This window comes from Diabrotica virgifera, chromosome 10 (genome assembly GCF_917563875.1).
Source record: "Diabrotica virgifera virgifera chromosome 10, PGI_DIABVI_V3a".
NCBI classification, from domain to species: Eukaryota; Metazoa; Arthropoda; class Insecta; order Coleoptera; family Chrysomelidae; genus Diabrotica; species Diabrotica virgifera.
Genome location: NC_065452.1, coordinates 11,420,308 through 11,432,942, shown reverse-complemented (window position 1 = coordinate 11,432,942; position 12,635 = coordinate 11,420,308). Strand labels below are relative to the sequence as shown.

The 12,635-nt window shown below is 34.8% G+C and overlaps 1 protein-coding gene across 4 annotated transcripts in view; it reads right to left on the bottom strand.

The window, feature by feature from the left end:
• Positions 1-373: 373 nt before the first annotated feature.
• Positions 374-12,635, bottom strand: part of LOC114332050 (kinesin-like protein KIF13A) — a 515,517-nt gene continuing 503,255 nt past the window's right edge. For all 4 annotated transcript variants that reach the window (XM_028281754.2, XM_028281756.2, XM_050641283.1 and 1 more), the window contains 2 exons: positions 9,694-9,858; positions 374-3,942 (listed from right to left, as the gene is read on the bottom strand). In XM_028281754.2, the coding sequence (XP_028137555.2) occupies positions 3,872-3,942; positions 9,694-9,858 (236 nt within the window). In that variant the 3' untranslated portion in view covers positions 374-3,871. The remainder of the gene's footprint in view (positions 3,943-9,693; positions 9,859-12,635) is intronic.

Genomic DNA, 12,635 nt, shown 5'->3' with positions numbered 1-12,635 from the left:
TTAAAATCACCTAAGTACTTTCGGCATAGAGACTACCATCATCAGAGCTTCGTCTTATACGTATAAAAACGTCATAGAAGAGTAATTGTTGACAAACAACATATTAAATTTAAAATTGATACAGAACTAGCCCTCTGATCTTAGCTAATAACCCTTAAAAATATTAGATTTTTAATTATTAGATTATTTATTAATTAATATTTTAATAAAATATGAATTAATTAATATTTTAATTTAAATAATTAATATTTTAAGGGGTTTTTACCCAAGATCAGATGCCTAGCCCTGTATCAATTTTAAATTTAATATGTTGTTTGTCAACAATTACTCTTCTATGAGGTTTTTATACCTATACGACGAAGCTCTGATGATGGCATTGCTATGCCGAAAGTAGTTAGCTGATTTTAATAAATACTTTACACACTATCAGTTTTTGAAAACATACACCTGTTGCCGTATTAACTTAATGGGATATATCCTGAATTGTAGCGGTAACTATTTGTAAATATATTTGCCAATAAAGTTTTTCTGGAACAAAGATGTGCTCCAATTGAACAAGTCTCGTATTAAGCTTCTGAATCTTAAGAGGATAGAAAGGTCTAAGAAAACATGGGACAATATTAGGTTAGGTATAATAATAATGATCAATTCGTTAGTTTAAATTAGCAAAGCGCACACCTTACTGTAAGCCGTAACTGTATTGTACCCATAAAATATGAAGAGTGTTTTGTTTTAAAGATTTCGTCAAAGGATAAAATTATTCGGATATCAAATGCAGTAGAATAATAAGGCCGGCCGTAAGTTAACACGTTGCTTGGTGAGGTGAGAAAAAACTGCTAGTGACTTGTTTCTTTCCTGCAGAATTCGTGGATCTTACCTCCACACACCGTGACAATCTGTGGAATGAGAACTGCCTAGCGCAGGATCACAGACGGTCAAAACTGCGTCACGTCACTCTGCGAGGGAACTTGCAGTGTTATAGTCCAAGAGGCGCGCTGAAAAATCTCTTTGAATTTACTAAAGCGAAAAGTAATACAGGGGTTACTGAGAGGGTATCAAAGTTGCTTTCCTACGAAGGTAATTAAATTCATTTATACTGAACACAGTTGAAACACACAGGCTGAACACATAGGCTGAAAATCAGTACACACATTCTAAATTCAATATAAATAAAAGTTATTATAGTCGGTCAGCTGTGTGACGGGACAGAGCCGGTCGGTCGGCCCCAGTGAATGTACAGGGTTTTTCACTATATTTTGACCCCCTTATAAACAGCTTTATTTACAGAATTAGAAAAAAATGTAAAATCCAAAAGTTATTCGATTTTTAAATTGTGATTTTTTGACATATATATCGTACTAGTGACGTCATCCATTTTGGCGTGATGACGTAATCGACTATTTTTTTAAATGGGAATAGGGTCGAGTGCTAGCTCATTTGAAAGGTCATTCAATTCCCTATTCAGTAATATAAACATTAACATGATTAATTATACAGGGTGTCCAAAAAAATTATATTAAATTAATTGTTTAATTAATAATTCAAAAAAAATTTTTGGACACCCTGGATGACGTCACTAGTACGATATAATATGTCAAAAAATCATAATTAAAAAATCGAATAACTTTTGTATTTTACATTTTTTTCTAATTCTGTAAATAAAGCAGTTTACAAGGGGGTCAAAATATAGTGAATTCATTCATTCATTGGGGCCGACCGACCCGCTCTGTCACGTCATACAGCTGACCGACTATAATAACTTTTATTTATATTGAATTTAGAATGTGTGTACTGATTTTCAGCCTTAGTAAATGGATTTAATTACCTTTGTAAGAAAGCAACTTTGATACCCTCTCAGTAAGCCCTGTTCTACGTTTCGCTTGACCGACCGCAGTATGTTTCTCTATACAATCACAGTAATCAACTGTGAAAAATTTAGCTTTAGTAAATTCAAAGAGATTTTTCAGCGCTGCATCTCCGTCTATTAGTATCATTTCTGTGTTTCACAGAATTTCACCGTGCTTCAGCCTGCGTCACTTCACGAAGCTGCAAGTCAACTTGCGGCAGGCCTATAATCTTATAACTTGAACAGTCACCAAATTTAAACCGAGGCGTTCACTGCAGTTTATTTCGTAAAATTAGAAATGGTCTAAACAAATGTTTACCGCTATTGAATCTACGCTTTATCTTAGAATCTAATTTCATTTTTCTAAATACACACAGAAGTTAAATACTCGTAAGCTACAGGTTGCCTATTACAGATACATATTCCTATTTTAAATCTGTTCAAGTTTACAGCACGCAAAAAATGTTTATTAATTCACATATGTTAGAACCAAACTGCTCTGTGTACACTAATTATATCACAGAAAGAAATGCTTAAATTATAAAATAATGTTGCATCGAGGAAACTAGACAACATATTTAGTGCGCAAGACCTGGTTTAGCGTCGCTCTGGCTGCGTTATTTCCGAAAAATAACGAGCAGAACGCGTTGGAACTTTTCAATCATCAGGCAAGGAATATTATATATAATTTTAATGATTATAAGAGTGTGTATGATAAGTAGGGATAAAGTAATATTCTTGGGAGGCTCACGTCTAATACAAAAATGCTGCTACCACAAAATATCGTGTCATAAATTAATTGTTTTATAAAAAATACTTTGTATATATATAATCATTAGCACATCAATATGAACAAGTCTATTCAGTATCTGTGGTAGCATTTCTTGCATTTCAATCACAGCACTACTATTTTGTGCAGTTTCCTTTATATTATTGAGGAAAAATTATAAGGTATCAGACAATCTCTGACCTGAAGATTGATTTCAGGTAATGGATTATACAGGAGGTAGATATTTGGCTGAACTTAATATACTCCTGATGTGCAACAGAGCCTGAATATATATAAAACAAAAAACATTATTCATGACTACAAATTACAACGAGAGATTGGGTATAAAATTATATCTTTTTTTCAAAAAATATAGTGTCTCGCTGTAAATTTCAATACATGAAGGCATTTGTGTGTAGAAATTGCTATAAAATGACAATACCAAGCCAAGTGCTCGCTGTTTTTAAAAGTGCAACCAAATACGCGTACTACAGTCATCTATTTCAAAACTTCTCTTCATTACATACATCATTATGTTTCTCAGATGTAGATGATTGTTCAATGTATATACAGTGCGCGCAAACTATGGAAACAAAAATATCTGTGACACCCCGTATGATATAGTAACAAAATGTTGGTTATGTATATTAGATTGACCAGAGTTTTAAAATGTTATATTTTTGATTGCCAAAGGTACAGTTTCTGAGATATAGGGATAATATGCGTATTTTTAAATAGGACCAACAGTATCTTTTAAAATCGTTTGTTACAGATTTTTATTGCCGATACAGCATATATCCTGTAAATTGAAATTAGTAAAAATATTGTTATTACAACCGTTACGTTGATATTAAAACTAAATTTATGAGGATATCAAAAACCCAAAATAATGATGAAAGCCTGACAATTTAAAAATAAGCATATTATCCGTATATATCAGAAACTCTACATTTGACCACGTCGAAAATTTAAAATTTTTAATCACTGTTCCATCTAATATACATAACCAACATTTTGTTATTATATCATAGAGGGTGTCACAGATATCTTCCTGTTTCTATACTTTACGCGAGCACTGTATAATAGATGAGATCGAATAGATGACCCTGTACAGTGAGACGCTATGTATATATGAAATGGCAAGGATAAATAACACTACGCCATGTAAATGGACGGCACAGTTTGTGTCGTTAAACACGGCAAATGGCAATAAATAGGGTGGATTAATGAAAAGATGGTCGAAATGTTCTCCTCTTCTATTTAGCTTTCGAAATTGCTCTGGTACCAGTTGTGTTTAAACCATTCCCTCGAGATCGGCTTTTTGAATCTGAAAATATTTTAGATTAGCCTATTAACACTCAAATTATTTTTTTCCAAATTCAAAAATTTTATTTATACATAATTATTTAAAAAATGTTTAATTTATTAAAAATGTACCTAGCACATTTTGATAACGCTAAGTACGAGTGCCCTATTTATAGACCAGTAAAATAAAACATAATGACGATTCAACAATTTTTATTTCTGAGAGTTATTCATCAACATAGTTTATAATAAACATTACTCAACAAGAATAAACCAGTAAACGACAAAAAAATTAAAATAATATTAAAAGCTGAAAAAAATTTAATTTTCAGTGTTCTATAAATAGGACGCTGGCCTAGAATGGGAAAACGTTAGGCGTGAACTAATATTTCAAGGTCATTACGTCACATACTCTGATATCATAGTACTACTTCTGATTATTTAATATGGGGTGTAAAGGTGCGACAAACGATAATCCAGTGCATCGTATTGGGTAATACATGAGGCTCTGGGGATTTGAGCATCTCAATTGTCTAATTCCCGAAGATATGCCACGCTAACATCTTTCCATTTTCACGCTGTAGCTTTCTCCTCTTGTGATGTATTTGGCAAGCATTGTTTTTGTCACCTTTGTCTATTACTTTTACTTATTCTTGATGTCTAGATCGCCTACTGCTCAATCTTTCCTCCTGTCTTCTAATTACTCATTTCAACTGCGTGGATCCAGTGGCGGATCCAAGGGGGTGTCACGGGGGGAGTCATAACCCCCCCCCCCCAGACGAAAATAAATGTCGATTCAATAATTCTAAAAAAAGAAAAACCAAGAGCCGTCAAAAAAATTGTAGGCTCATCCAAAAAAATATTAAAAACCCACTTATCCTAGGGGTGGTATGACTAAGTCACCTTGCATCAGAGAAAAGTAATTAAATCACCCTCAAGATCCATGATCCTCCACCCCCAAAATCCGCGGATCTTTCAAATCCAGTATAACTTTAAAAAATGTGACATGTGAGTAGTATACGTCGACTTGTCTGACTTGTAGATGTCGTCGATTTGTCTGATGTGGAGATTGTGGGTTTCCCTCGGTGACCATGAAGAAGTACAAGATGTCGGCAATGAGTACAATGTTAATGATGACAAGGACCCCCTGAATAATTATGTATAAAAGAAGAGATGAAGAGATAACCCATGGGTTCTACAGCTACCATCTCTTCAACCTTCTGGTCATTGTTGACAGCATCTTGCACTTCTTCGCCTACCCTCTAGCCATTGTCAACTAGTTCTTGCAATGCTTGACTCGCCTTCTGGTCATTGTTAAACAATTCTTCAACGACCGAAGATCACCCACCACTTCCACATCGTAAAATTCAAAGCGATCCAAAACCCAGCGTACTATACCACTGACATTTAAACACAATATTATTAAACCACCTTAGAATAGTTAATTCTAAGGGCCAGTTGTTCGAACGCTAATCAAAAATGGAATCCACTGATCATTATCAAATATTTAATTACAATTATATTTGATTAAGCAACGCCCCTGTGGTGACAAATGGGTGGATCGAGTAGCTCAGGAGTCACCATTGCCGGTCCTAAGCCCGGATGAAGGAGGAAGGTTGGGCAGTGGGCTGACAACCCACTCCCGGAAAAAACACACTGTTACGAAACCTGAACATTTGCCTCGGAATACAGGACGGAACTTTCGGAAACGACTCAAGCTACGAAACATGGACTATGCATTTGGAAACTGAAATGTGAGGACGCTAAATAGACCAGGAGCTCAAACTGCACTTCTGCAAGAACTAAAAAGATATAAGCTCATGGTTACTGCTCTTCAGGAGACAAGATGGCTGGGGAAAGGTGTCAGGGACACTAAAACGCACACAATTCTATATGGTGGGAAGGAACAAGGAAGCAAAGAATGTGGAGTCGCATTTGTAGTGGATAATGATTTTAAGTCAAAAATCATCGACTTCCAGGCAGTCAGTGAAAGGATTTGCAAGTTGAGAATTTGCACCCACTTCTTCATCCTAACAATGATAAACATTCACTGTCCAACATAAGATCAAGAGCAACATACAAAGGAAAGCTTTTACCAACAGCTGGAGATAGTATATGATAATGCGCCAAAAAATGACATCAAGATTATAATGGGTGATATGAATGCTAAAATAGGCAAGGAACCGCAGTTCTATGGCATAATAGGAAAACACTCTCTGCACAATGAAACAAGCGAGAATGGGGAGTTTTTGATAACTTTTGCCACGAGTAAAAACATAAGTTCCACATGCTTCCCACATAAAGACATACACAAAATGACATGGATTTCACCAGATGGGACCACAACCAATCACATTGACCATGTGCTGATATACAAAAGGGCAGCCAGTAGTATCTCCGATGTGAAAACACGACGAGGAGCATGCTGTGGATCAGACCATCTTTTAGTACAAACTAAATTTAGATGCAGAGTTAACAGGGAAAGAAACGAAAAACAACAAAGAACAAACAAACTGGACCTGAAAAAACTGAAGATTCAGGAATGTAAAGAGAAGTTCGAACAAGAAGTCGCAAATGAGTTAAGGACGCTAGAACTGCACTCCATAGAGGGCAAATGGACTAATATTAAAACAGCAGTACTGACAGTAGCAGCGTCCACCCTGGGAAACAAGAAAAAGGAGAGAAGAGCAACATTGTTTGATGACGAGTGCAGACAAGCAATAGAGGAAAGAAATGAGGCACACAAAATGTACATACCAAGAAGAACACGGGAAAGACGAACATTATTTGAAGTCGCAAGACGGAAAGCAGACAAGACATGTAGAAATAAAAAGAGAGCCTATGAAAATGGACAAATAGAAAAAACGGAAGAAAATTTCAAAAACAACGAAATTAGAGGGGCTTACGAATACCTAAAAAAGATAAAAAGTGGGTATAAACCTCAAACAAGTCTATGTAAAGATGAAAGTGGGCAAATAATCAGTGACCAACAGAAAGTCACAGAAACCTGGAAGCATTATTTTTAGACACTACTTGGAACTCAAGTAGACATGGAAGATGAAATGGGTATGATCTACGTAGAAGAGAATGGAGTAGAAGCTCCCACCACAGAGGAAGTTCTCGAAGCCATTAAGGCCCAGAAAAACAATAAAGCTCCGGAAGTTGACGAAATACCAGCAGAACTATATAAGGTAGGTGGCGACCACCTAGCAAGTCACATCCACGCGCTCATCAAAGACGTATGGCAAAAAGAGAAAATACCGGACCACTGGAAGAAAAGTATAGTGTGCCCATAAAAAAGGAGACAAACTCCAGTGCAAGTGGAATCTCTCTACTATGTACAGCATATAAAGTCCTCACGTACATTATAAACCAGCGGCTCCAACCACTAGCAGAAAATATTATTGGAGAGTATCAGACGGGCTTCCGACGGGGAAGATCGACACTGGATCAAATATTTACAGTCAAACAGATCTTGAGCAAAGCATGGGAACACGATGTTGATGTTCACAACGTGTTTGTAGACTTCAAACAGGCATACGACTAAGTCAAAAGGAACAAACTATACCATATATTGGCTGAATTGGCAATACCACACAAGCTAATAAGACTCATTAAAGCCACAATGGATGAAACTCAGGCATGTGTACGAATACAAAACCACCGGACAGACTTTTTCAACATTTCGCAGGGACTAAAGCAGGGAGATGGGCTGGCCCCAACATTGTTTAACCTGGCACTGGAGTATGCGGTTAGGCAAATGCAAACTGGACGAGAAAATCTACTGACCAACCGAACGGTTCAACTGGCCGCTTATGCTGATGATATTAATATTATGAGTAGAACATCAACAGGAGCACAGGAAACATATGCAGAGTTAAAACACAAACAAAAATGCAAGGTCTGGAAATTAACACAGAAAAAACAAAAATAATGACTCAGACGAGAAGAAATATAGTGCGAGAAAACATTATACATGAAGATGACATTGAAACGGTTGAAAAGTTTACATACTTGGGAGTAGAAATATATGCCGACGGATCAGAAGATGGAGAAATACGGAATATTTCGGTCTAAAAGTGTCCACCGAAATACAAAGACGAGAATCTATAAAACCTTAATTCGACCAATAACATGCTATGGCAGTGAAGCCTGGGTCCTGAAAGAAACATCCAAAAACAAACTCGACACATTCGAAAGGAAAGTACTTAGGAGAATACTAGGACCCGTGAGGTAAAACGGAATCTTCAGAAGTCGATACAACAACGAGCTTTATCAACTTTATCAGGAAACGCCCCTGTCAGACTTCATTAGAATACAAAGATTGCAATGGGCCGGGCATGTGATAAGAATGGGAGAGGATAGGCTACCAAAACGGGACTGAATGCTAGAATGCAAGGAAAGAGACCGGTTGGGAAGCCACTAAATCGCTGGGAAGACACAGTAAACAGCGACGCACAAGCCCTTTTAGGAGTCCGTGTATGGAGAAGAACAGCCACAGACAGGCAAGGTTGGAGGCGAAAAATAAAGGAGGCCAAGGCTCAATTTGGGCTGTAGTGCCGTAGAAGAAGAAGAATGTTTTGATTAAGCGTACTTCTGACAGATGTCACATTTTGAGGTTATGTTGACATTGTTGACTGATTTATTTTATTATTTTGGCTTTAATCTGAAATAAACCATAATTAAACTCTTTCTGGTGTTAATTTCTTGTTTTTACTTACAAATCAATAATAATAATAATAAGCAATTTTTAATAATTTAACAGCTGCGGCTATATTTTAATTACTGCTTTACCTACAATCAATGAATGATTAGTGTTTTACATGTATTTTTGATGTCTCGATATGATTCACGTCAAGAAAATTGATTACAATAAACTGATAATCAACTTCTTGATTAGCGTTCGAACAACCGGCCCTTAATGATACACATTATTAGATTTGTAAAAAAAAAGTAAGAAACACTCACAATCTGTGACGTGAAATAGAGAACTCTAATTCGACGCATGCAACGAAAACTGTACTAAGTCATTTTTTTAAGTTTTCGAATAAAGCAAGATAAAGTTTTGATTAATGCAAAAAATCAGGGGTTTTTATTTACTAAATTGTTTTTATATTTATCCATTTTGTTTACCGTATTGTTCCACTTGTGCTTTTGAACATGTCATTTTTTTTTCTTTATATGGTTTTTGAATGAGTTAGTACAGTATTCGCTGGAAAAAATCGGGAAAATCCTGGATAGTACATCCTGGATACTTATTTATACTTATAAAATACACCTTCTATTCACATGTATTATTTTTAATAGAAATTTATACGCTGTACAACTTTTATAACGTAAACAATGTTGTTCATGTAGGCGTACTTTACTTAACCTTAAAATGCGAAAACTATACTAACTCACGAGACAACGATGCTTCCTTCGGAATGCCGAGGAAGACTATACTAACTTTGAGATAGCATAGTTTTCGTTAGATAATGTAAAGATATATAAGTTAGTACAATATCTAAGTGCAAAATTGGTTGCCTAAACGTGAACAAATTAACTTAGAACTTTGTTCGTTGAAAGGCATCACAGTTATCTAATTTTTCAGGGGTGTAACTCAAAAACGCCAAATATTGAGTTAGTACAGTCTTCGTTGGACGAGTCGAATTGACAATTTATGCTTACTATTAGATACCATGCAACCAATCGATTCGTCAAACTTAAGATTTGTCAAATTTTAAATTTCCGAAAGTGAATAAAATGTAAAAATGTCAAATAGTAAATTTACCTTTGCTGAGAGAACATTTATTACTGTTGGCAAGAGCTTCAGCCTTATCAAGCCTCATAGCTCGACCTCGTCTGTCAAGGATTAGTTTGTCTGCTCTTACAAACATACCATATTTTGGTTTACAAGTGAAATACCGTACTCCTTTTATGCTGCCATCATTTTTACCTGAAACATAATATATTCAAGTATATAAGGTGGGAATTTGTCAAATACACACAACTAAACTTATATGGAATCATCCTATATTTCTTATTATTTTAAGCGGATTTTTAAAAACCAACATACGAAATGAAACAATATTTATTTTAAGGCAATCTAATCACCAATACATAAAAATTAAAGAAAACAAGAAAGTCTTGAAATAACAAATTGAAACTACATTGAAACAAATTTGTTTTAAAGTCAATAGCATAAAAATTTCAATGTAAAATGAATAATGTTTAAATTGTTTTTATTTATTTAGGCTTTTTTAGTAGTCAATGTTACCACACATAGGGCCGGTTGTTCGAACGCTAATTAACAATGATCACTATCAAATATTTAATTACTGTCACCAAAGCTGTCAATGTCAACTTTTATTGGGTTGCTGAAAACATAATTGATTATAATTATGAGATTAGTTAATCAATTAACATAACAATTATTAACATAATTGATTAAGTAATTTCATAATTGTAATCAATTATGTTTTCAGCAACCCAAACAAAGTTGACATTGACAGTTGGTGACAGTAATTAAATATTTGATAATGATCATTGTTGATTAGCGTTCGAACAACCGGCCCTTAGTCTACCTTAGACAAGCTTCAATTTGAATCTAATAAAATTTTATTGTGGTAGGTTGTCTCACATTCAAGATGCCCTCAAAAATATAAAAAATAATTTAGCTCTAGGAGAAGATGGTGTAGTCATTGAGACAATTAAACTAGGAGGTCCACTTTTGATGTCACGAATCCAAACACTTTTTAATCTATGTCTGCATAATGAAAACATTCCACATAAATCGAAGAATTCGGCTACAATCCTCCTTCATAAAAGATGAGATAAAGAATGCAGAATTAATAGACCACAGGTATGCGAATATTATTCGAAATATACAGGGTGTCCCCGAAAATAGTGCGTTCCTTAAAGGTATAGGTAGAAGGCACCATGTAGAGCAAAAAAGTCTTATAACATTTTTTTCTAAACTCAACCGTTTGGCCAAAAAATGAAAATATATTTTGGTATGCAAATTGAAATCTGACAACTATGTATACAAAATCTAAAGATAGACACAGTGGCAATTCAAAAATAGTTGCCCCATGGGCCTTTACTATTTAGGTCTTCCTCCTCAACAAACAAACAAATTCTTGTTTTGTTTGATTTTCACACATAGGTTGGTATAACTATTTTGCAGGTGTCTACTGTCTGACCTACAATGCTGATGTCAATCACCTAGTCACAAACAGTTCTTGTACAGTGATGTCAGATTAGTTAATTTTATGAAAATAAAAGTTCGCTTATATGGACAACAATGTAATTTTTTTTGGAAACCGTTACTTTAGAAAAAATGTTCTACATTGTGTATTATATAGGACTTTTTGTTCTACATTGTGTATTATATCCATACCTTTAAGGAACGCACTTTTTTCGGGGACACCCTGTATACGAAAATGCGACAACTGTTAATCTTCATTGCATGACTGAGAAGATACAAATTGGCAGAGGGATGCGACAGGGAGATACCTTGTCGCCAAAACTATTTATGACAGTCACGGAGTACGCATTTAAACGACTAGAGTGGGAATCAAAGGGTATTAACATCGACGGAAAGATATTAAATCACCTCCGATATGCCAATGACATTGTTCTCTTAACAGATGACTTAGGAATTATGCTACAACAACTACAGCAGGTAACACAGAGAGTCGGTTTGAAGATAAATTATGGAAAAACAAAAATAATGACCAATCTCGTCCCAATAAGCTGATAGAAATCGAGAAAATCGCCCGAACTTGTGGAAAAATACGTGTACTTGTACAGCTGGTTCCAAAAAAAACTGATACGACTCTTATAGCGTATTTTGTAGAAAATTGAGCAGTGTACTTTCTTCTTCTTCTTCTTTTTGTTTTTGGTCTCGCTGCAAGGCAATTACCAGTACGATTTATAGGCGATCTTGATGTAGTCTGGCTCTAAGCCATATCAAAATCGCTGACTATGTTCTTGTAAAAAGCTTTTGATGAGGTGTGACATAATAAATATGAGTTTAATTATATTTAATTTATTATATTTTGAAGGATAAATACTTATTATTTACATATTGTCACCGTCACTGCCAAATTTTAAAATTTGTCAGATAACTTCAACCTCAAAAAAAGGCTGTTTGTTTGTTTATTTTATTATTTGTCTGTCATAATAAATATAATATAATGTCAGACCAATCATACACTGCTCAAAATGATCAAATCTTACTAAGAGTCATATCAGTTTTTTTAGGAACCAGCTGTACGTCCGATATCCCCATATAAGGCATATTTTCGTTTTTGAACGCCAAAGTTAGTTTATTTATTTTAGTTCAATTTACAACTAAAGCAAATAATTTATAACGTACCGAGCTGAGTTATCTGATTGTTTTATTTGTTTTTCTTTTCTACGAGTATAAATACCTTTATTCTTCGAAACAATCACGAAGTTTTTTCAAAAGAAATAAATATTGGTTTTAAATGCAGTATGAGGTAAAATAAACAGTACTGAAATAAATATTGAAATATTTATGATTATTTATATATCTTGTACACATGATATAGCCTTGCAGACATTATTCACGACAACGCACGTTCCCGATAAAACAAATTTTAAAGATACCCTCTGGCCAGTGGCCAGACGGGGGCCTACGGGGATGGAAAATGAGAAAGTTTACCTGCCTAACAAGGTTCAAAATTAAAGAAAAAAAATTGTTCAAAC